This window comes from Chelonus insularis, unplaced genomic scaffold (genome assembly GCF_013357705.1).
Source record: "Chelonus insularis isolate UGA/USDA-ARS -01 unplaced genomic scaffold, ASM1335770v1 contig_71_pilon, whole genome shotgun sequence".
NCBI lineage: Eukaryota > Metazoa > Arthropoda > Insecta > Hymenoptera > Braconidae > Chelonus > Chelonus insularis.
The window spans coordinates 402,382-427,147 of record NW_023276721.1 but is presented as its reverse complement, the minus strand read 5'-3'; the positions used below and the strand labels follow the sequence as shown (position 1 = coordinate 427,147).

Below are 24,766 nucleotides of genomic sequence, written 5' to 3'. Positions count from 1 at the left end.
ACATAAATATACACATACATTCGTTGAGCGTTCTCTGTCTTCAATTCACTCCGTAGTTTTAAAATACCTTTGATTGGTTGGTGTTCCAGAAGACATTCCTCTTCTTCCCTTCCTTATTTTCCGCTGCAATGTTTCATCTCATCTATGCTGTTGTACTTTTTTTATGAGGAAATTTATGATTTATTAGAACATATTTCAATATTAAATAAAAGGAACAAATATTATTTCAGGGCTTTTGTACTACAATTTTATGATATTTCTTGTAACTAATCAAATTAAAAAAAAACCCGCGAAATCTTGATACGGTGTAGCTAACTGTGATACAATTTTAATTACTCATAGCGCCACTACTATTGTCATTTGGAAATCAGATTGTATGATTTGGTTAGTGTGTAATAACCTTATTGTTGTTTCAACAGTTTTATGTGCATTACTTTCCAATAATAATTTATTTCTAATAAAAATCTTTTTTGAAAAAAAAAATTTCTCAATTTAAGATCTATTTGGTAACTTATTCAATAGTTATTGTATCGTTGTTTGCTTTTATCAGTGGTTATACGTACAGACATGTCTCACCGTTATCGTAAAGATTCAATATTAGCTAATTATAATCGTCAATTACGATTGTCAAGCCGACGATATTCTCGAAAGAGGAAGGCTGTTAACAAGTAAGTAATATCAAAATCAATCTAAACATGTGGTTATCCGTTTTGTTTATGTTAACCTCTACTATGCCTTGTTTTTATTTTTCTTGATTTACACGTGCTTCAACATATTAAGAGCATGTCCAATCTGTTTACATGATCAATTTTTTATTTATTTTTCATTGCTTTATCACTGCATAAGTGTTTACATTTTTATTAAATTAAAATAAGCTTGCTCTGCTCTGCAAAGCGTCACTCAATGTACAAAACCATCCGTACGTAATATCGGTAGATATTATTGTTATAGAATCATGTGCTGACTTTGTACATGCTTTTTCCTTCAAATAATTTTTAATTCATTTCACGGAAATTAATTACCCACATTTATACCTTGCATTGATACGGTTGAACGATATGTCATCAGGTTTTGAGTGATGTTTACGAGGAGTTTTGATTACTTGTATGATGATAGTTCCTACTTTTATGCTTCTACGGTTTTCAAAATTCCATAAATTTTGTCAAATACATAATTTTTATTTATGCTGTGTTTATTTCCTTCAATTAATGGATGATTTAATGGAATAGAGAATCATGCAGACTTTTTCATCATATCATTCATAAAAACAGTTTTAAAACTTTTCAGTTTTCTATATTTATTTTAATTTGGTCATATTTTCGAATATTTCCATAGTGGTACGTACGATTTCTTTTTTAAACTTTTCTTTTCTATTCCTATGACAATAACATTAGTATATTTTTCTTTTATTCAACGTTTCTTTTTATAATGCTTATTCTTTGTTTCAACATTTCTTAGATCAATAGTAAACATGATGCTAATTGCTTCTTTCTTACACATAGTTTTGGAAAATTAAAGATACCTATGTTCAATGATATTTCATTCTATATTTCAACTACCGGATGATGTCAATACAATCAGCAAATGATGGAAAAGTTCGTGAGTATGGATTTATGCAATTGTTTTTGTGGTTTGTATACATATTCACTAAGATTACATATGATATATGTTTCTCATTATTGAAACTCTTGTAGATGAAACTGCATACGTCAAAACTCCAATGAATCATTCTTACTGTCATTATGCACAGCTGACAGATTATAAACTTTTATTCATGGGCAACAGTTATTGATATGAATTTCATCCACATACATATGGATTCAGGAAAGGATGAATAACCAGTCAACTTCATTCTACTTCTCCACAATTGCATCGAAATAATTCTTTTGTAGAAATTGGAATGGTTCATTTCTAAAGTTTGAATATAACGTGTAATGAATACAATTTTTTGTTATTTTTTTCCTGTTTTAGCGCAAAGCTGTACTACATATGTAACGGTTCAATTATGATAAACTTCATGTATCAATCACATAAGCATACATCTAACATAGATTCGTAATAATCAAAATGAATTGTACTTTTGTGTTGCAATAATTTATAATATAAATGAATTGATAACAATCAACATATCTAACAACATGATTATCTTTAATTACATTTATATAATACCTTCCTTCCAATAATTTTCATCATGTACTTCATAAAAAATTTTATATTTTTATTAATATCAATAATAATTGTCATTGTAATCATTGTCAATCCATCTATTACTTTTAAATATAAAAAATCTTTCCCTATATAAGATTTATTACAGATATAGTTCAGGTATCGTTCAAATATTTTTTAAAATACCTCGTCACAGACGAAGACATCTATCAGCTATATTCCAGACAACTTTGGGTTTAGTCTCATCAACCAATTATAACTATCAATATTTATGTTTTTTTTCGCATTGTAGTATAATTATTCTTTTGCTGGTAATAAACTGGAAAATTCGACAGATTCATCAAATAGTATTTTTATTAAAAAATTCTTTGCCATAATTACTACACCAATTATCTAAATGCAAATTTTTCCATGTTCTTTTTTCTGCATCGAAAGTAATTGTAGACGCTGACTAAAACATTAGTTATACTTCTTTCAATAACAACATTTCTTTACAATACCAGTAGTAAGATTCGATAAAACCAGAAACGTTGTGTATGAACAACTCAGTAACAATTATCCAGTCTTTGATATCAACTTCTTTCGGTTCACAATGAGTATAGCATTAAGCATTAACTTATACTTACTTCTCAATCTAGTCTCAATCTTGTACTTTTATGTTATTATTCGTAATGTATTGCTTTACGTAGTTGTACATGATTAGGTACAATGACTATTTTAAATAATACATTAAATTTCTTTATGATTTTCGCTATCCAACAATTCCAAATTATCAAAATTTAGAAATAATGTTCTGCATACATTCTTTGAATCTGAGAGTTAATTGGTTAAACGTAAAAAATTATTGGTGTCAATTTCAAACATTTCATTTCCTGCACAAAAAAACTATGTACAACGAAGTACAATGTTCTTCGTTATTTTTAGTATACGATGTTTGTTTTTCATAGAATTTTTTTCATATAAGTTCGGTAAATCTTACACCTATTACTCTATCATTCAATATAGCACGCTGTTTTACTATTTAAAATTTAATATGACTAGACTATTAGGGTTATAAGCATAAGAGTTTTCGCGAAATGCATCTGCCAAAAAAAATAATTAATAATGTACTTAACTCTCTAAGTTAAATTTCTATCACAATGAACATATCACAATCTTACTTAAAATCAGTGCAATGTCATCAGCTATCCTATTTTGCAGATTATATTCTGAAATTATTTTGTTTATTGATTTTTGAAGAGACTCATTTTTGCATTTTTCAGCTTGTAATCTTAATTTTAAAGTTTCGACTTCATTTCTAGCATTTTTTAATTCAAATTTTATTTTATTATGTTCTGTCGCTGATATGGGATGGCTGAGATTTGTTTTCTGCCAAAATTGGGAAAAATAAAAATCTATTATTAATTGTATTCAATAGCTAATAGTTAACATATTAATTTTATTTGACACAACCAATGAAGAATGGAAAAGAAGAGTGATACATGAGAATATGTATAAATATACGTTTATATAAGTAACTATTAAGTATATTTAATTTTAAAAAAAAAATTTCTACAAAAATCAAACAAAAATTAATAATTATATTCCCGAGAAAAATTTTCTTATATAATTGTATATAACCTTATGTGGATCGTATGTGGAAGATATATGATCTTATATGTTTTATATACGGTCATATAGGAAAAATTTTCCCCGAGGTTTTTATAATCTAGCTTATCATGAGTCTATAAAAATACATTATGTGAATTTTTAGAAGACTTTACTAGAAAATAATATTTTCCTTGAGGAAAATCGTATTTTAGAATTTTGGAATTAAAATTCTGTCTCCATTATTAGTCAACAAAGCGACGAATTCTATCCTGAATTGAATAACGAGAAATCGTCTGTTTATAAGCGCAGACATATGCTGTCTTTCTTAGCGAAACAGAAAACATCATAATTGTAACCTTAAAAAGGAAACAAAGTTTTAACTTTTTATGATGAAATGAATAAAAATAATATTTGGACTACTGGAGCGAAGTAAACCATCCTTATAAGGTAGATCTGGGTGTTCGCCGCCGTGACAGTTCTACACCTACGTCAGAATATTATACATTGTTCACTCGGTATATAAGGATATTATTTGAAAATATCATAATATCTGATTAGTTTTTTTATTAGAGTTTTAAGTAAAATGTTTATAGAGGGATTATTATAATGCATTGAAAATGAGAATGTAAAATAATACAGTTTTAATAATTAAACAAAATATGTCAATAAAAAAAGAAAAGATCAATCAAACAACTAACTATTGAAAGCCACAGAATAATAAGTATCTGTTATTGATGCAGTGGAGAGCTGTAAATAATTTAATCAATATATACTTACGTACTTTCGTTGTTTTTAAATGTTCAGTATCAGAAGTAATTTTTTGCATTTACATATCTAAAAAAAATCCTCAGATAAACCTGAAAACATGGAGCATATACTTGAAAATATTTTTTCCAGACCTTATGTGTACTCCTCAAAATAATACTATAGAATTTGATAATGATTCCCAATAGTATATTTGGCTGACAAACAAACAACTTGAAATAAATGTTCCTAGTTAAACATTTTAATTGAAATCAATAAAATCCAATTAAATTTAATAGGAAATAATTTGAATGTATTGGAGTGAGTTGGAAACATGTTTCTACCGAGTTCTATAGGTAATTTTTTTTTTTGATTTCAATTGGAAAATTTTCAATTGAAAAAGTAAACTTAAAAAAAAGACAACTCAAATTTTATGTTTTAATTGAATTCCATCAGAATCTCTATTAGCTTCCATTAGAAATGAACAGCTTTCTGTTAGAAATAAAAACGTAGTCAGGAAAATCAATTTTTTACGATAAATTATTATTCAATAATTATTTTAATATTTTTCTTAAATGTTGGGAGTCTTTAATATGTTTAGAGATTGATAACTCTAATTTATAGTTTAAAAATATCTCGAATAGTATAGGAATGGATACATTTTCTCAATTGAATCCTGTTAGAATCTCTTTTGATTTCTATAGGAAATCTGATTAAAACTCAATCGGATCATCCTATAAGATCTAATTAAAATATTTTTCAGACATTATTTTTATTTAAGTTTTTATTCGATTGAATATTATTTATTTTTAATTCGAAATGAAATAAAAATTATCTAAAAAATCCTATAGAGACATGTTTTTAATTTACTTCAATATATTCCAATTCTTTCCAAATTGAGCAGATTTTTGTTCGATCCGATTAAATCCAATTCTAGGTCTATTAGATTCAATTGGATTCCACTGGTTTCAATCGAAATATTTAACCAGGAATGTTATCAGATCATACAAGAAGTTATTAGTAAACTTTTATAATTCTCTTATCTAATATTATCAAGATGTATGTACGAATTTTCTTATAATAAATTATGCATAAAAAATTAATAAGGATAAAATCCAAAGAAATTTTTTATGCGTACACTTTGAATTTACTTTAATTACTATTTATTAATTGCTTACAATGAAAAAGTTTCTCATTCCTTAATTTCACTTTAAGCTCAGCTATATAATTATTGTAAGAACATATTGAATTGAATTATAAGAACTTATTGAAATATTATTAACCAATCAGTTCTCACATATTCCAATAGAATATATTCTTATGTAATCTGATAAAACTAGTCAGTAAAACTATAAAAATGACTAGCTTGTACCCGCGATTTCGTTCGCAATTATACTTTTTTACTGTGAATAATAATACTTAACCGTGAGAACAAATACGATCATTATAAAAATAAAAGACCGTTCAATCTAATACAAGGTTCTACTGCAAATTATATTCTTATCACTACTTTTACGATTTTAATTTACGATTACTTAAAAGACACTAATTTCTTATAGTCCTGTAAATTGAGATAAAAACATTAAGCTAATTGTAGTATAAATGAATTTTACTTTCTAGCCGGTTTTTAGTAAGGAACGCGAGTAGGCATTTTTGTTTATAAAAAATGAGCTTTTTCCATGAATTCTCAATTAAATATCTCTAGGCATGATGCATAAGATTTGTAGAGATTTTTTTAGAGAGTTAAATGAAACCAGTCTCAGATCTCTGTGATCCATAGTTCTCGAGATTATCTAATTGTTATTAAAGAAGTAGCTGTTACGTATAAACAAACTAATTTTTTAAAGTCTTTTGTTTAGTATTTCCTATTTTTGATCCCAAAAATAGGAAAAAATTATTAAATTAAATACATTTGCAAAATGTAGAATTAAATGTGCGAATTGCTCAGTTTATCAAGAAATCATTATAAATAAATTAATTATAATGTTTTCATCAATGTTCTCTCTCAGATGCACAGGTTTTAGCGATTGTTCTTGTTCCTCTACCATAACAGCCCATTGAACTGCAGTTGATATTTTTAATATCATTAATCAATAAAAAGCATTTAATAACAACTTTCGTCTTGTAAAAAATGCTACTTCGGACCTAGAAACATTGACAAAAATACTAAAATTTTTATACTAAAATTAATTCAAAAATCAGCCTTTTCGAGATTTAATTGACTGAACTATTCTCCTTTAATCTGCCCCGCCTTCCCTGCACTTAGCTACGGGGCCATTGTACTGGGTCCAAGCTTGTGGTAAAGGCGGTCTTAGGTGGGTTGGTACAGCCCGGCCTCGTAGCAAAATTGCAGAAGCCTGGCCGTCCCGACCGTCTCAAGGATGGGTGCGTCGGTCTCAAGGTTCCCTAACAGGCGCTGCCTGGGTTCCCTTAGCCCCGAGCATTCCCTTATCATGTGAAGAGGCGTCTCTTCCTCCTCACCACACCACCGGCACGCGGATTCCTCTCCGCGTCCCAGCATCTTCATATGGCGTCGAGTTAGCCAGTGCCCTGTGACGGTGCCCACGGCCACTCTTAGCCTTCTTTTATCCAGTTCGATCAGGTCCCTACTCACTTGAGGTGTGGGTTTCCTGATGAACGCTCTGGTGTGCCTCATCCTCGAGGTCTCCGCCCAGTAGCTGGTGAATCTTTTGTGCAGCCACTTGTCCCCCAGCGCCTTCACAAGTTCCCCGGGAGCGTTTATCTCCACTGGGCCCCTGTCACCTCCGCCGCTGGCGCTAATACGGGCCAGCCTGTCGGCTTCGGTGTTGCCGCGTATACCGCAGTGACTTGGTACCTTTAGCAGCTTCAGTTTGTTGCGGCATGCCGCTTGGTTTAGTACCCTTCTGCAGTGGTCCACGAGTTTTGAACAGGTAGCCACTTGCGAAAGAGCCGTTAAGGCAGCATAGCTGTCACTGCAGATATAGATATGCTGCCCAGTGCAATCTCTTTTGGTTATATGCATAGCGCATAACAGGATTGCGTACACCTCTGCCTGGAACACGGAAGCGTCCTGGCCCAGGGTGTAGGATTCCTCCACCCGTGGTCCCCCGCACCAGATTCCGGCTCCGGCCTCTCCCCCCTTACACTTCGCTCCATCCACGTACCAGACAGGCCCCTTGGGAGTAAGCGATTCCTCGCCTTCCTCCAGCCAGGTCCGTCTGTCCATAAAGATGACTTCGTATCCGGGTGAGAATTCTAGCTTCCCGGGGCAGCGATCGACCTTTTTGCCACTGAGTCCCGTAGGGTCCTCCGGGCCCAGGATCGCCGCATGCCCAGCTCGAAAGCTCGTCCACTGTCTATGGCTCCTCAAGCGGATAACCGCCCTCTTCGCTAACACCTCCACCATCAGTTCCGGCGGAGGGATCCTCAGTAGGCAGCCCATAGCTAGGGTTGGGGTCGTCCTCAGGGCTCCCGTTATACCTAGCAGTGCCGCTCTATAGACTTTATTTAGTTGCTTCCTGCAGGCGTTCCTCCTGACGGAGGTCCACCATACTATGGAGGCGTAGGTTAGTTGGCGAATGACAACAGCTGTGTACAGCCATTTTATTGTTTTCGGCTTCAGTCCCCATGTAGCGCTGAACATTCTTCTGCAGGTCCAGAAGGTAGCCGTGGCCTTCTTGACCTGTTTGTCCACATGTGCCCTCCAGTGGAGCTTCCTATCTAAGGTTACTCCAAGGTAGCACACTGTTTCCGAACATTTCAGCTGTTTGCCAAAGATGGAGGGAGGCCTGAACTCAGTCCTCCTTCCTCTTGTGAACAGAACCAGTTCAGTTTTGCTCGGGTTAACCCTGAGCCCTCGAACCTGGCACCATCTCTCAACGACGTTGAGGGCCGTCTGCATTCTGAGGGACAGACTACCCAAATCGTCGCCTGTGACCGTGATGGCCACGTCATCAGCGTAGCCTTGAACGCTGAAGCCCGCCTTTTTCAGGTTCGTAAGAAGTTCGTCCACCACCAGGGTCCACAGCAGGGGAGATAGGACACCTCCCTGCGGGCAGCCCCTGGCCACTGCAGCTCGAACCTCTGTACCTCCTAAATAGGCGATGGCCGTTCTACTGGCGAGCAAGTTCATGATCCAACGTGCAAGCGTGACGTCTGCTCCGAAGTCCTGAACTGCCTCACCCATAGTTTTGAAGGGTGTGTTATCAAACGCCCCTTCGATATCTAAAAAGACCCCAATTGCCGACCTGCCTGTCTCCAGGGCTTTCTCCAGGCCTCCTACGAGGTCATGAAGGGCAGTCTCTACAGACTTGCCACTTTGGTAGGCGTGTTGTGCTGAGCACAAGGGCCTGGTGCACAATGCGCTCTCTTTAAGGTAACAGTCCACAAGCCGCTCCAGCGTTTTTAGGACGAAGGAGGTTAGACTTATGGGCCTGTAGGCCTTTGCTTGGTCATAGCGGTCCTTCCCCATTTTGGGTATGAATACCACCCTGACCGTCCGCCAAGCCTTAGGTATGTAACCCATGGCAAGGAAAGATCGGTAAATATGTACCAGTCTGCGCCATAGTCGCTCCCCGCCCATTTGCAGCAGAACCGGATAGATTCCGTCCGTGCCTGGACTCTTGTAGCGATCAAAGGTACCGACTGCCCATTTTACCCGATCGTAGGTCACCACCCGCCTGGCGGTTTCCCAGTCGGCCCTTACGAGCCCGCCTGGTCTAACAGCCTCGCTTGTGGTTTCTTGCACCGGGGTCGATCCCGGAAAATGCGTTTTAATGAGGAGCTCCAGTATGCCTTGATGGTCGTCGACCATCTCTCCCTCCGGAGATTCTAGGCCTCGGAGCGCCACGTTCCTGCCGGGGGTGATCAGCTTGCGGATTCTGGCTACCTCAGGTAGGGCCTCCAGTCTCTCGCAAAAGCTTCTCCAGGCTTGCCTCCTTACTGACTTGATCATAGACCTGAATCTTCTCCGTGAGGTTTTAAATTCAGTCCACATCTGATCCGTCTTGAGCTTTTTTGCCCTGTTGAAGAGTCTCCTGGTTTCCCTGCGAGCCTTTTCAAGCTCCCTGTTCCACCATGAGACTCTCCTGCACTCCTGCATCACCCTGGCTGGGCATGAGCAACTATAGGCCCCTGCAATAGCGTCTTGTAGGTCCAGCACTGCCTCATCGAGGCCGGCCGGAGACCCTACACGCCCTTCCGTTCCGGGTTCCCCCATGAGTCTTTCTAGTTCCTGCTTGAACAGGCCCCAGTCAGCGCTTCTTGGGTCCCTACGGAGTTGCGGTACCACGTTGCCCACTTCTCCTGTCAGAGTGAGATTAATGCGCCGGTGGTCCGACAGAGTTTCCTCTTCGTCCACCTCCCACTTCCTGACGAAATCATAGATTTTCGCCGTGGCGACAGTTATGTCGATGACCTCCTGCCTGACCGAGGTAACAAACGTAGGTTTGTGCCCCCCTGTTCAGGACTTCTATGCTGTGCCGAGTGAGGTATTCCAGCAGGCTGGCCCCTCTCTCGTTAGTGTCGCTGCTGCCCCAAAAGGTGTGATGAGCGTTAGCATCACATCCTAATATGAGCTCGCAGTTCGTCCTTCGGCAGTACTCCACGAGTCGTTTGACCTCCTCAGTGGGTGGTAGTTCATCAGAGTCATAAGGAAGGTATGCCGAGCCGATAACGACCTTGATCGGCTCCCCTCCCAGCTCTATTTTCACTTGTACTGCCGCCAGATCCCTTGTGCAGTATTGGCTGAGCTCCACAGGGTTTAGTTCTCGTCTCACGAAAACGCATGCCCTAGGGTCCCTATCACCTTTACCGCTTATGAAGGATCCGCCTTTGGCGTCTCCCTTCAAGACCTCTCCCTCCCTACAATAAGGTTCTTGGATCAGAGGAACATCTGTGTGCTTCACCGCTAGGTCTCGACAATGTAGTGCCGCGGCCGTATAGCAGTGATGCAAGTTAATCTGCGAAATCTTTAACAGCCCCGATATCACAGGGATTCCGGCGCCGTTTGATTTCGCGTGTTGGGAATAGGATTGGGATGCGGGAGCGTAGGAGGAAGGTTAATCCTGCGTAGAAGGGCCAGCCATGTCGCCGTCCCTTCTTGCGCCCTCTCCCGTAGGAGGGTTACCTGTAGGTTCTGCTCCAGGCTTTACCATGTCGGTCAGCCTGATCTGAGACAGGACCCTCCCCACCCTTGCCAACTCCTGGTTCTTTGTGGGTCTCCCCCGTGCCCCAGGAGTTGGCGTAGCCCGTCCACTGGTCCGAGGTTTGCCTTCTTCACAGTTCGGTTTCTCAAGCCCCTGTGATGGCTCCCTCGGAGGTGGAGGGTTGGTGGGCCCTCCTGGTGCTCCCTTCTCCTTCGAGGTAGAGGCTGCGTGCGTTTCCGCACGCCTCCTCTTTCCTCTCGGAGGGGGTACCACCTTGGAGGTACCTGCCACCGGTAATTTCCTCTTTCCGGGTTCGGCCTGCCTCCCCTCCACAGCCTTTGGCGCCTCGAAAAATCGAGCTCTGCCTAGGCCGCAGTAAGGACTCATTCCTAACCCTTTCAAGAGCTTTAATGACTCGTCGTCCACGCCAATGACTAAGCTAGTCAGTGTTGGCGTTGCCTTCGTGCTCCAAACCCGCCAGAGGTTGGTATGCAGTCCGGCATTTTGGCCTTCGAGTCTTTTCAAGATCACCGCTGGATCCACCGGTGGCCCGGGAAACGTCGCGGTGACCCTAGAGAGTCTTGGAACTTTCTCCCTCTCGAGAACCTCGAGGTTTACTCCTTCCAAGACCTTTATGGAGGGGACTGTCTCCTTGAGCCATGTGGCTGCCCGTTCATCAGGACAGTTGATCCACAGAAGCCCTCTGTCGAGTTTGTGGCCCTCAAATCCCAGAACAGTGCCACTTTTGATGGCATCGTCCAGGGCCCGAAGAAGTCCTGCCAGCACTAGTTCCCCTTGCTACTTGCTGAGGGTCGCAGAAGGATAGAGGTCCGGCGCGATGGCCACCCTCTTGCCTCCCGCAGCCGCTTTAGCAAAGCTGCTAGGCCCAGGTGCTACGCGAGCCTTCTTCGCTCGACATTTTGCGTCGGGGTGCAATCCTCCGACCTCTGCCTTTTGGTGTTACCCACGGCTTCGGTGGAAGACTCCGACTTGGTGGAGCTAGTGGCCCCGGTCTCGACCTTAGGGTCAGTCCTGGTACCACAGGAAGTTGCCTTGCCTCCAGAGATTCCGCCGGTTACCACAGTGGCCCCCGGTTTCCTCTGATTTGGCTCAGCCTTCGCTCCGGCTGTGCTAGCCCCGGATTTCTCCAGTTCCAGCAGCTTAGCCTTCCTCAACCTCTTCCTCGCTGCCCCGCAAAGCTTTTTCTTTTTGGGGCGTGATGGTGGATCAGGTTTATCGAGTTTCTTCCCCTGATCCTCCTTGCCGGTAGCAGGTCGTTCCTTACAAGGCAGCTCGGTTTGCACCTCGCCGTCCTCGCTGGTTCGTCCCGCCTCGGCTTTTCCAAGTCCTATTTCTTCGTCAGAAGAGATAGGACCCCCACTACTCCGAATGTTGTCTAGATCATCCATTCGAGTCCCACGAGTGATGAGGAAATAAAGGTCCACCTGTGCAGAGCCTCTTGCACACCCAAGTGTGTACACACCCAAGCTGCACTTGCCAGCGGCTTCCCTCGTGTTTGCACTCGGTACGCCTCGCGGCCCCCGAGGCCTCCACTCGGTACTACCCGGACAATGCTTCTATCCGCCACCTGGAGACGCGCCCGGTAGGTGCTCAACCTATGTTCCACTCACTCGTTTATAGAGATCGTGGAATCCCGGGGACTGAACTATTAGTTGAACTTTGTTCTTAATCGTTCATACTAAATTTTATTGTCATTATCATTAGAAGTTTGCTAAAATTCATTTTTTAAAATTGGTCATATTCAATTGTTTATAACAAATCTTATTATCACTGACAACAGAAGTTAGTGCAAATTCACTTATTATAATCGGTGTCTTTAATTTAGTTAAAAAAAAGATATCACGTTAAAAAAAGCTCAAATTCATTGAAAATATTACGTGTTTAAATTTAATTTATTATAAACAATCAATATTTGAAAAAAAATAGCCTATACCCTTTCTTACAAACTCCCCCCTATGTCTGTAATGTTTTATTGCAATTGGTTCAGCTGTTACGGAGATTAGTGCGCACAGATAGATACCAGACATTTATATTTTAGTAGAAATAAAAATTTGCGAATAACTTCTTATAGGATTTTATAGGATATATCTTGTAATATACATTTATAAACTGTTTTGTAGAATTATTCGATATAAGATTCTTTAAAAAATTGTTGATGAAAATTACTCATAATATTATGGCCTAATTTTGTCAAATTTCATAAAACCCTCAACTCTTTGTGATATTACAAGTACTTATCAATAAATTATAGATATACCTATAATTAGATATTATTATTGTTAAAGAAAATTATTATTATTATATAAAATTATAAATAATTCTACCACGAAATTTTGTAAGATTCTATGAAAGCATAGGCTACTACTAGATTCTAAAATACTTATTGTCAAATAACATTTATTTTTTTTTGCCTGAATCTACCAGGTGGTATAAGAAACTATATTATAAAATCCAAAAAAATCTCATTTATAAATATTTATAGATTTACTAGCCGGCTCTAAGATTATATAAGGACATAATAATATTTATGATTCTATCATTCAACTTTACAATGAAAATTATCATCAATTAATAAAACACTATAGTGTGTATAAGCAAATTAAAGAGTAAGTGAATAAAAAAATCGAATATAATTTTCCTTTTTTGTTGATTTTTATCAATTAAACTTCTATATTTTTATTTTTAATTTTCAAAATAAAAACAAGCATATTATTATATATATGTTATATTAATTATGATTTTTCTTTTCAAAAAAATTACTATAAATCTGTCATGAATTCGAATTCTATTATCATTCTAATGATAATATAATTTTATATATGCGTTATGACTGCGATATAACATGAGACCGGACGTAACTTGATGATTATCAGTGATCATCTGACATATCTGTGAGGCAAAAGTTTTTTTTTCTCCGTATCATAATTTGTGTATAAACACACAAATATGTATATGTTTATATTGAACGTACGTCTGATTTACTAGCTAACAATTTGATTGTCTTTGGTATACATGTTGTAAAACATGTTAAATGAATAAAAAAGGCTCTGATAAAAAAGACTTACAGCTACAGCATTCTCTTGTTGTATATCTTTTTCTACTTGGTCATTATTTAATTGATCTATAATATGACGTTTCAGAACTATGGTTTTTTTTTCGCATCTGTACTTGATAGTGGTTTATCAAAATTTTTCCGCTGTAGCGTAAATCAAATGATACATTTAGCCGGATAAATAAATTATTTGATTAACAAGTTTAAAAATAAAAAAGAAATACAACAATTTAAATGCATTTACCTTCCTAGATTCAATCTTCAAAAGGTTTTTTTTTCCTTTCTAAGTCATGATTATTGGCTTCTGATGTAGAAGCACTTTTACCCTTATTTTTAGTTTCTGAAGTTTGAGCTTCTCTATCTTTTCTTTTAGCTTCTGAAGTAGAGACCCTCTGATTTTGATCCCTAATCACTTAAGTGGAAGCACTTTTACCTTTATTGTTAATTCCTGAAGTACTAGCACTTTTATATTTTTCAGCCGCAGAAGAATGTTCTAAGTCACTCAGCTCTGAGGCGCTTCTGGCAATATTGGACGGTGGAATCGAAAATCTTTTTTTTCCTTTGATAGCCTTGTTTAATTCCTCCTCAGTATCTGCACGGCAAAACAATTTACAAAATATTTAAAAATATTATATTATAATCTATACAATTTTTATAATAGGTTAGCCAAAATTAATGTATAATTATAAAATTCCTTTTTTAAATATGCAATCTTGATCTATAAAAAAAATAACTGTCTTACATACCTGCTACGAGTAAAATTACCCCTTTATGGGTAACCTTATCAATATTTATATAATATTGTTGTGTGCTATTGTAATTGTCAGCATTAAATTTCATTATATTTGTCACGGGCACTTTTTCTCTCTTTTTTGTGGTGTCAAAATAGACATATGCCCACTTTGCATTGTTCTCTGCCATTACATCAAATTACATCAAGAGACACGTTTATTTTAGTAGTGTCTCGAGCGCCAAGTATGAATAGCGGTGACGAAGGCACTACCGTGTCTCTATTCCGCTCAAATTAGCACTTGAGGTTATGCTCCTTTAAATTTCTAATTTCTCTGCAATAATGACATAAACTTTATTAAAAAATCTTTGAAAACCCCATTGATTAGCTACGACAATAAATTGCAATTGCTATTGTGCCCTGAAAATCATTTATTTGCAAAAATAAAAATTAGCCACGCCCCTTGGACCGCATTTTAAGTAAAAAGAATCTTTTTCCTTAAAAGTACGACTTTTTTTTATAAAGTTGGTACTACCATGAAGTTGCTGCATCACTATGGAAAATATTATGTTGGTAAAAAACGAAAGAATTACTGAGGCGCCAAATTATGAATGTAAATTTTTTTTGGTACAAAAAATTAATAAAAAGTAATAAAGTTTTGGGGAGTGTATCAATAGGGGATATACCGTGTACCTATTACTTAAATAAAACAACCATCTTTCAATAAATGTTCTTTTAGCGCTGGTGAGCGTGTTGAATGCTCCTTTCTGTCAAACGTACCTATACATAAATCAAGTAAGTACGGTAGTTGATAGTAGCGGTAAATTAATCATAAATTGTCAGACGAAGATATTTTATTTATCTGTCAATAGTTGTGACTGTACAGAGATATTAAAAAATCGGTGTGGTTGATTTTCTGAATACTTTTCAATAAAATTCAATTTACAGGTCATCGAAACAAGAACACAAAACTTACTAAAAGATGAAAAAACGAAACAAAAAATTAAAATAGATGTTTCTACAAAGAAAAGAAAAGGGTTCGACAAATTATTAAAAATATTAGGAGAAAATTAAATAGATTTAAAATCATGTTTTCATGTTTTTTTGAATTTTTCATAATTTTGAGGTACAGATAAATTGAAATATATACTTTTTTGGTAAATAAATAAAAAAATATAAAAGAAAAAAATCAATGAATATTCTACTAATCATCATGGATATACTTTATATCTAATAAATTGTTACGCCGTGACTACCTCACACCATACGTGTATTTAATTTTTGCTGACTGTAATATTATTACGCCTGTGTCTCGAGACTCATGGCAACTCTCTTACTTATTTTCCTCAAGCGCAGTAACACATTAGTAGCACTACTTTTGTATTTTGATATTTTTTCATTTTTGTTATTCAGTCAGTCGACAGGAAACTATCATTGAAGTAGAAACAGAAATAAATAAAGTTTTCTCGATTCATGTGAAGAATAAGAATCAGAATATTGTCAATAAGTTTAGAATATTCAGTAATAAATAGAAGTGATTAATTAACTGTACTGTTGTTAACTATAATTTTAGTGCTAAACATTTAAGTGTAATTAATATTAAAAGTGACAATAAATTTGTGATCACTTAAAATAAATTTTTGTGTATTTAAATTGACTGAAATCCTGGAATTTATCCACGGCATAACAAAATTGGTGGCAGCGGTAGTATCTCAAATCAGTTCGAAATTTGAATGCTTGGATTGATAAAGGATAAAATGATAATAACAACACTTCTATAAGTACAAATACTCATATATGGAAACACATATGACGGATAACGCATTTTCGGAATACAGAGAAAATAATAATAACGATTATTTTAATACGGACGATTCTAACGAGTCTACGGAAGATTTAAACGAATATCGAAAAATTCAAGTAACAGAAAACACGATGGAAGCTCGAATTACAGATCTCGTAAATTCAGTACAAGCATTACAGAATCAATTAACTACATTACATGCAATAATAGAAAATATAAATGCACCGGCTAACAATCACACGTCAAATCACGATACAGTCGATCACGCATCTACAACGCAAGACAGCGTCGCGACGGCAACTGATATAAAAAATCTTAAACAACAACTCGAATTAATTACGGAATTCGAAGGCAATAACATAGCAGTTAAAACATTTATTTTCGAAATAAAATTTATTATTGATGATTTGCCGGAGGAGCAAAGAAATACATTTGTTCGATTGATCATTTCAAAAAAGATTATTAAGGGCACACGGAAAGCTATCGACGGGCACGATATTCGATCGTCAGATGATCTATATCAAGTTTTACGTAACAATTTTGGCGAGTGTAAATCTTACGATATCGCTATTCTTGAGAGAAGCCAATGTCAACAAGGATCAGAAAAAGTAACCCTTTACAATAAACGATTCACTGAATGTCATCTTAATATTAAGAGAGCAATAAATAATAATGTTGATTATGATAAAAGAGATCGCGCCGTTATATTAGCAAATGATGAAAAACGAGGACTGATACAGTACATTCGTGGTTTAAAGCCGAGTGTCAGATTATTTGTCAAAGCTGGAAAACCTACAACTATTCGAGAAGCTCAAAATTTAGCATTAGAAACAGAGAAAGAAGAAGAAATATCGCGCGTGGTTTATAAAAATTCGAATCACGAAAACAAAAAACCTATTAACAAAAATTTGAATAGAAACCCGAAAAGCATCGATAATGAAACGCAGAAAAATCTGGCGCAAACAAAAAAGCGATTTCCATGTCATGGATGTGGCAGTTTAGACCATTTTATTCGAGACTGCCCACAAAAACCTACTAATGCAAATTTTCCGTCGCGCCGACAACCAACCGTGCCCGATCCCATCGAATACACAGAATGTCAAGGAACGCAAGAAACCCAGGAGCAACCTTTATGCTCAGAATCAACAGCCAATTCGGACAGCGATACTATTCGTTCTTGGCAGACACAGGAGCAGCCGTCAACGTCATCAAATTAAAGTGTACTGTCGGACTACCAGTCAGGAAAACCTGGGCGCAGCTAACGGGTATCAATGCTACGCCTGTGAATTGTACTCAGGAATGTAAAATTGAAATAGATAACGTTGAACACATTTTTCTCGTAGTTCCTAACGAGTTCCCCCTGGAAGAAGACGGTATTGCTGGTCGTCCATTTCTTGAGAAAGAAGATGCTATAATATTAGCGAAACGAAGAACAATAATTTTTAATAGAAAAATACCAGAATTAAAAATGTTGAAAATTGAGAATGGAGAATCAAACAATTACACAATAGAGAGAAGTAAACTTTTAGAGGAAAATACACGTCTAAATCATATTTTGGACGAGAAAGCTGAAGAAAATATATAGGAAATAATAGATTCATATCAAGATGTGTACTGTTTGCCAGCAGATCCGTTACCAGGCACAGATTTAGGAGATCATCCACTTGAAACAACAGACGAAATACCGGTTTTTGTTAAACAATATCGATATCCACCTGGACAACTTGAAGAAATTTTGAGACAAGTGAAAGAAATGAAAGAAAAAGGACTAATTACAGACTCGGACTCTCCATATAACTCACCTTTGTGGATTGTCCCCAAGAAAAGTGACGCTTCAGGGAAACAGAAATGGCGAGTTGTAGTAGACTATCGAAAATTGAACAAAAAAACTCGCGCAGATGCTTATCCTATACCAAACATAGAAGAAATTTTAGACCAGCTTGGTAACGCTCGCTATTTTTCAGCTTTTGATTTAGCAAGCGGGTTTCACCAAATCCCGATGAGAAAAGAACATCGACATAAAACGGCTTTTAGTACTCCTCAAGGCCACTACGAATTTGTCAGAATGCCATTCGGGTTGAAAAACAGTCCTTCAACCTTCCAAAGAATAATGGATAAAGCTTTAAGAGGGTTAATTGGAAAAGTATGCTTTGTTTACTTGGATGATGTCATCATATATGGATCAACCTTGGAAGAACACAATAATAAATTACGTATCTTCCTACAGAGAATGAGAGATGTTAACCTCAAACTGCAGCCTGACAAGTGTGAATATTTAAAACCTGAACTACAGTTTTTGGGTCACGTCATTACGAAGGATGGTGTAAAACCTAATCCTGAAAAGTGTAAAAGTGTTCGAGAATTTCCTCGTCCAAAAAACATAAAAAACATCAAACAATTTTTAGGACTTTCAGGCTACTATAGGAAATTTATCAAAGATTACAGCAAAAAGGCTAAACCATTGACACAATTGCTAAAGAAGAATGCACCTTGGGTATGGGAAGTAGAACAAGAAAAAGCATTTACAATTCTTAAAGAAGAATTATGTAATAGCCCAATCCTTGCATACCCAGATTTTTCAAAGGAATTCACCTTAGCTACTGACGCATCTGGCGTTGCAATAGGTGGAATATTATCGCAAGAAAAAAATGGAAAGGAACACCCAGTGTCTTATACAAGTCGGGTACTCAATGCAGCCGAACAACGCTATTCAACTATTGAAAAAGAATTATTAGCAGTGGTATGGTGTGTAAAACACTTTCGCCCATATTTGTATGGTCGCAAGTTCAAAATAATAACCGACCATAGGCCTTTAGTTTGGTTAATGAATCTAAAAGATCCTCATTCACGATTAGCCAGATGGAGAATCATGCTAGAAGATTATGATTATGAAATTGTCTATAAGAAAGGTGTTTTGAATACAAATGCAGATGCATTATCAAGAAACCCGGTACTGGCGTACCGAAAGAAGAAGAATGTAAATTCAACCAGTAAAAAACGAAAAGAAATAGAACGAGAAGAATCAGAGAACCAAGTTAGGAAACGGAAGAAGTTGAGTGAAACTCAAACAAAAAAGAAAGAAGAAAATGAGGAATCAGTAACTCATGATAAGAAACGAAAAAGAATAGAAGTAAACATAGAACAAAATAAGGAAAGAAAAGTAGAGGAAGAAAAGGAAGATAATACAGAAGATTTAGAAAGACCAGAATTAGCCTCACGAGCGAAGCTAGGAAAACAAATAATATTGACGAATGATCCAATACCTGAGGGTAGTGTGGATGTATCGTTCATTGAAGGAGAAAATTCACAACCCATAGAAGTCTACTCTGAAGAGGACAACCAAGAATATCACATTATTGTGAGAATTAATTTAGAAGGAGAAATTGAAGAATTGAAAGAAAAAATTCAAGAAATAAAACAAATAGCAGTTAATGAAGAACTTGAAGAACTCCACGTTGATCACGATGGATGTATCCAGTTAAGTGGCTTTTCGAGTAAAGCTTTGGAAAAAATTTGGATAAAAGAATTTCGAAATAAGAAAATCACAATTTATCTTCATGATAAACGTAGAATGATTCCAACAGAAGAAGAGATACCGAAAATATTAAAAGAAAACTATGACAGCCTTGCTGGAGGACATGGAGGAATTAAGAAAACCTACTATAGAATTGCAGAGAACTATTTTTGGGAATCGTTAAGGAAAGATGTTGATAATTATGTAAGAAATTGTATAACATGTCAACGAAATAAAATCAATCGACATCCAACAAAAATGCCAATGGTGATCACCGACACACCAACCAGATTTAATACGAAAATTGCCATGGATATTTGTGGACCTCTACCTTCGACAACAGGGGAAAATAGATACCTTTTGACCTTGCAAGATCAGCTCACAAAATATCTTGTCACCGTACCCTTAAAAAATTTCACAGCCGCTACAGTTATTAATGAATTTTTGAAACATTGGGTCAGCTATTTTGGAGTACCACAAGACATTTTAACAGACAAAGGAACAAACTTTACAAGTGAATTAATGAAGAATTTCGAAAAATTGTTGGGAATAAAACAAATAACGAGAACAAGTTTCCACCCTCAAAGCAACGGAAGCCTCGAACGTAGTCATCAGGTATTAAAAGACTTTCTGCGACACTTCTGTGATGAAAATGCTCAAAACTGGGACGAAGTAATCCATTTTGCAACACTATATTACAATACATCGAAACATGAAGGAACTAAATTTACACCCTGTGAACTAGTATTCGGTCAGAACGCAAGAGATGTATCATCAGTCAAGAAACGTCATAATATACCATATACTGAGTATCTCAATGAATTAAAACGCAAGTTATCAAAGAATCTAGATGAATGCAAGAAAATGATATCCGAGAGTAAACAACGATCCAAGGACAGATATGATAGAATGAGTAATCCTCAAGAATTCAAACCGGGCGATTTGATTTGGTTACGGAAAGAAAGTGCAGCTAACAATAAAGCACATGCACTCAACCTACCATGGGAAGGGCCATATCAAATATCTGACAAGACGTCTGACGTCAATTATGAGATAATAAAGAATAATAAAAAAATTATCGTTCATGCAAATAGATTAAAATACGCTAATATAAATTTGTTTCAGAATTTCCCTGATTGAATTTTCTGATGGTAACAAAGAAATTTACAGAGAAACAGGTTTTCCTGTATTACCAAATATCTACATGGAGTATTTGGGGGACGTAAGATTCTTCCACGAGACCTACAACGTAGTATCATATATCAACTTGGATGAATTAACATTCCAGGAATCCGAAATCATGAAAGGATTCAACATGGTCAACACGTTTTGTAACGAAAATTGTACTGAAGCGAATCTGATAAAGAAAATACGTAATCAATTTGAGACATTTAGACAAGATAAGTATAAACTGTTTTCTGCTATAGGAGTTCCAAATCTAGTTAGAGAAAAGAGAGGTCTATTCAATTTTGTCGGTCAACCTTCCAAAATTTTATTCGGAACTATGAGTTCAGATGACGCAACTTATTACAATAATGGAATTGATGCTATTCATAGGGATAATAAAAGAATAAGTGAATTATTTCGAAATCAAACATACATATTGCAATTAACTATTCATAAAACTGAAAGCCTCTTTAGAGAATATAGTGAAAAGTTTAATAAAATAAATTCTAATTTTCAAAGTATTGATAAAAACATTCAAAAAATCTTAGAGAATGAAAATATCATCCAAAAAGATACTGTAATCACAGATATTTGCTTAGAAATTGAGTTAGCCCTAATTGAGTTTAGTAGAAATGTTAATATGATAGTTCAATCTATTAGTTTTGCAAAAATTGGTCAAATAAATTCCCAATTATTAACACCAGATTTACGTATGAGTTCAATAAAATTGATAAGAGACGAAAAGGGAGCAAACGAAATGCCAATTGCTCTTCATCAAGGCAACTATTTTGAATATTTAGAAATAAGTGACGTATCAATAAGTGTAATAGGATATAGATTTGTTTATGTTATAAAAATACCGATTTTAGAAATAGGAAATTATAAAGCATACAGAGCAATTCCGCTCCTAAATTAATAAGAAGTAATCTATTGGCTTATATATCAAATCCAAACGATTATATAATTACTAATAATAAAAGATTATCATATACCCCTAGCGATAAATATTTTTTAGAAACTTGTGAAACCCACAAATCACTTTATTTCTGTAAAACGATATACCCAAAATAGTTTATTCAAAAACAAGACACATGTATGAGCAAAATTGTAAACGAACCTGTAAATTTAAGCGAAAATGATTGTGATATTAAACTGATTAGTGTAAAAACTTCTATTTGGATACAATTTAAAAGTAATGACAAATGGTTATATTCGGCCCCTAAACCTGAGACTATAAAAATTATTTGCAATAATAAGGTAACAGATAAAATTATAAACGGAACAAAAATATTGTGGATCGCACCTGGATGTAGTGTTGTCTCTAATAGTGTCATACTAAATTCTTACAAAAGTACAAATTACGACAATAATCAAACTTTTATACCATTGATTAATTATAACTTTAACCGAAATTTCCAAATGATCAATAATTCAATTATGAACCTCAGTTTATCCAAAATTTATTCAATAGAGACACCTGATGTAAAAATTGAGGATTTAACTAAATACGGAACTAAATGAGTCTCGAGACTCATGGCAACTCTCTTACTTATTTTTCTCAAGCGCAGTAACACATTAGGAGCACTACTTTTGTATTTTGATATTTTTTCATTTTTGTTATTCGATCAGTCGACAGGAAACTATCATTGAAGTAGAAACAGAAATAAATAAAGTTTTCTCGATTCATGCGAAGAATAAGAATCAGAATATTGTCAATAAGTTTAGAATATTCAGTAATAAATAGAAGTGATTAATTAACTGTACTGTTGTTAACTATAATTTTAGTGCTAAACATTTAAGTGTAATTAATATTAAAAGTGACAATAAATTTGTGATCACTTAAAATAAATTTTTATGTATTTAAATTGACTGAAATCCTGGAATTTATCCACGGCATAACAAAATACATGTACTAGAGGATCATTGAATAAATAAACACAATAAAGGTTGAAACTGTTTCTACTCTACCAACATTGTAAATTTACTGCTAGCACATTTCGAAAGGGGCACAAATGTTGTATGACCAAAATGTTCAGGACAGTATAGTTCTAGTACAAATGTCGCTCCAGTACAATAGTATAAGGCATTAGAGACGCAACAGTTAAAATTGTGTTAAAATTATTAATAATTTTTTTCAAAATTACTTTTTATTTGAATTGAGTTTTTGGGAAAATTCTAAATATAGATTTACAGAAGAATTTAAATAGTTATTCTGTTGACTTTTGATTCACTTTCATGTGAATGCAGCATGAATCTTCTGTCTACTTACGACTTCATTCTGAACGGTCAATTTCCCCCATAAGAAAATCAAAGTGTACAAAGTCTAGAGATTGTTATTTATTTCATAATGTTCAACGAACAATTAAGTTACTCATAAATGATAAGTAAGGTAGCTAATCTATTTTTTACATTTAATCACAATAATTAAAAATTGAACATAATAAGTATTTCTTTTCTTTTATTTGTAGGAAATTCTCATGAAAAAAGTTGATGGTGGGAATGCAATAGAAGAGAAATTGTATCCTACTAAATTGAAGAAAAAGAGAGGACGAAAAAATTTAAAGACTAGAATTTAAAATTTATGTGTTCATATGAATTATTGCACTAATTATTTTACTTACATCTCCTCACTTATTACTTTTTAGATTTTATAAGTTAAAATCAGAAAAGGCGCAAAAATCTAATATGCCGGAAAATTTAAGGTGCCGCTTCTAATTCTGAACCTGCGTGGATATTATGCGCGACGATCGATCGTACATTCCGCGCTGTCATTATGCCGTGTCCGTATTATGCCGACCGAGTTTTTCGGTATCGAAAACGACAAATATTTATGTACATTTTAAGTTGATAGGTAATACACAGAATGTATTACCGATGGTTTTACGTTTTAAAAAAAATCGTTTTACGTTTTTTGAAAACTAATTCATGTCCTTCAATCAATAATTTTGCTTATATCTTAAGATCGGTAAGAGATAACAATTTTTTTTTTATTGAGTTGATAGTTAAATACTACCAGACTGAAGACTATTATACAGTACCGGACATAAATGCTGTGTGATTTTCTATAGGACGGTATAGGAAAATCGCCTGTAGAACCCTTAAAAAATTGAACAGAATTTATGTCTGGTACTGTACTATCTATACACAGATAGTGATGTCTGTTCTAAAATTCCATATCGTAGTAACGGAGTCGAATGATACATATTCCGTTTGTTGTACAAAAAATCGTGAAATCACACCAAACACAGCCCTAACGGACTTCACAAAAATACGCGCCAAGTATGAATAACGAAGACGATAATCATCGTTCATCAAGTGCGATTTCTATAAAACTTCTTTATGCGAACAACTACAAAAATGCATGAAATCATTGCAGCCAAGTATTTAAACATAAAGATTAATTATATTTAATAAAATAAAATAGAAATGTTTTTTAATTTTCGTTGAATTATTATGTAATTTTCTACATAAATCAAAGACAAACTCTTTATAATGAGATGAAAAAAGAATTCAACACATGAAGAAAATTGACAGCCTAATTACGTTTTAAAATTTCAAAAATAGAAAAAAAAATTGAATTAAAAACAATATTTCTCTTTTTTTATAAAAATTTATTTAAACACAATTAACTTGGCGTGGCTATCGATTATATGAACCATCTAATCAATTATCGTTTTATCTACAGCTGTGAGAGCTGTAGTTGTTCGCATAAAGAAGTTTTATAGAGATCGCACTTGATGAACGATGATTATCGTCTTCGTTATTCATACTTGGCGCGTATTTTTGTGAAGTCCGTTAGGGCTATTTTTGGTGTGATTAAATAATCCACAGTATGAACAGTAATATATTC

General features: G+C 35.3%; 1 protein-coding gene and 1 long non-coding RNA gene across 2 annotated transcripts; one reads left to right on the top strand and one right to left on the bottom strand.

Moving 5' to 3' along the window:
• The first annotated feature begins 465 nt into the window (after positions 1-465).
• On the top strand, positions 466-2,137 carry LOC118071054 (uncharacterized). The gene is made up of 3 exons (XR_004690840.1): positions 466-668; positions 1,503-1,599; positions 1,695-2,137. It is a non-coding gene; the product is annotated as an uncharacterized lncRNA (long non-coding RNA).
• An 8,404-nt stretch (positions 2,138-10,541) lies between these two features.
• Positions 10,542-11,015, bottom strand: LOC118071074 (collagen alpha-1(IV) chain-like). The gene has a single exon (XM_035090030.1). The coding sequence runs from the start codon at positions 11,013-11,015 to the stop codon at positions 10,542-10,544; it is 474 nt and encodes a 157-aa protein (XP_034945921.1).
• Positions 11,016-24,766: the final 13,751 nt, after the last annotated feature.

Coding starts and splice junctions, on each gene's coding strand:
- LOC118071074 (XM_035090030.1), bottom strand. CDS start 11,015: ATGAGTCCTTACTGCGGCCTAGGCAGAGCTCGATTTTTCGAGGCGCCA.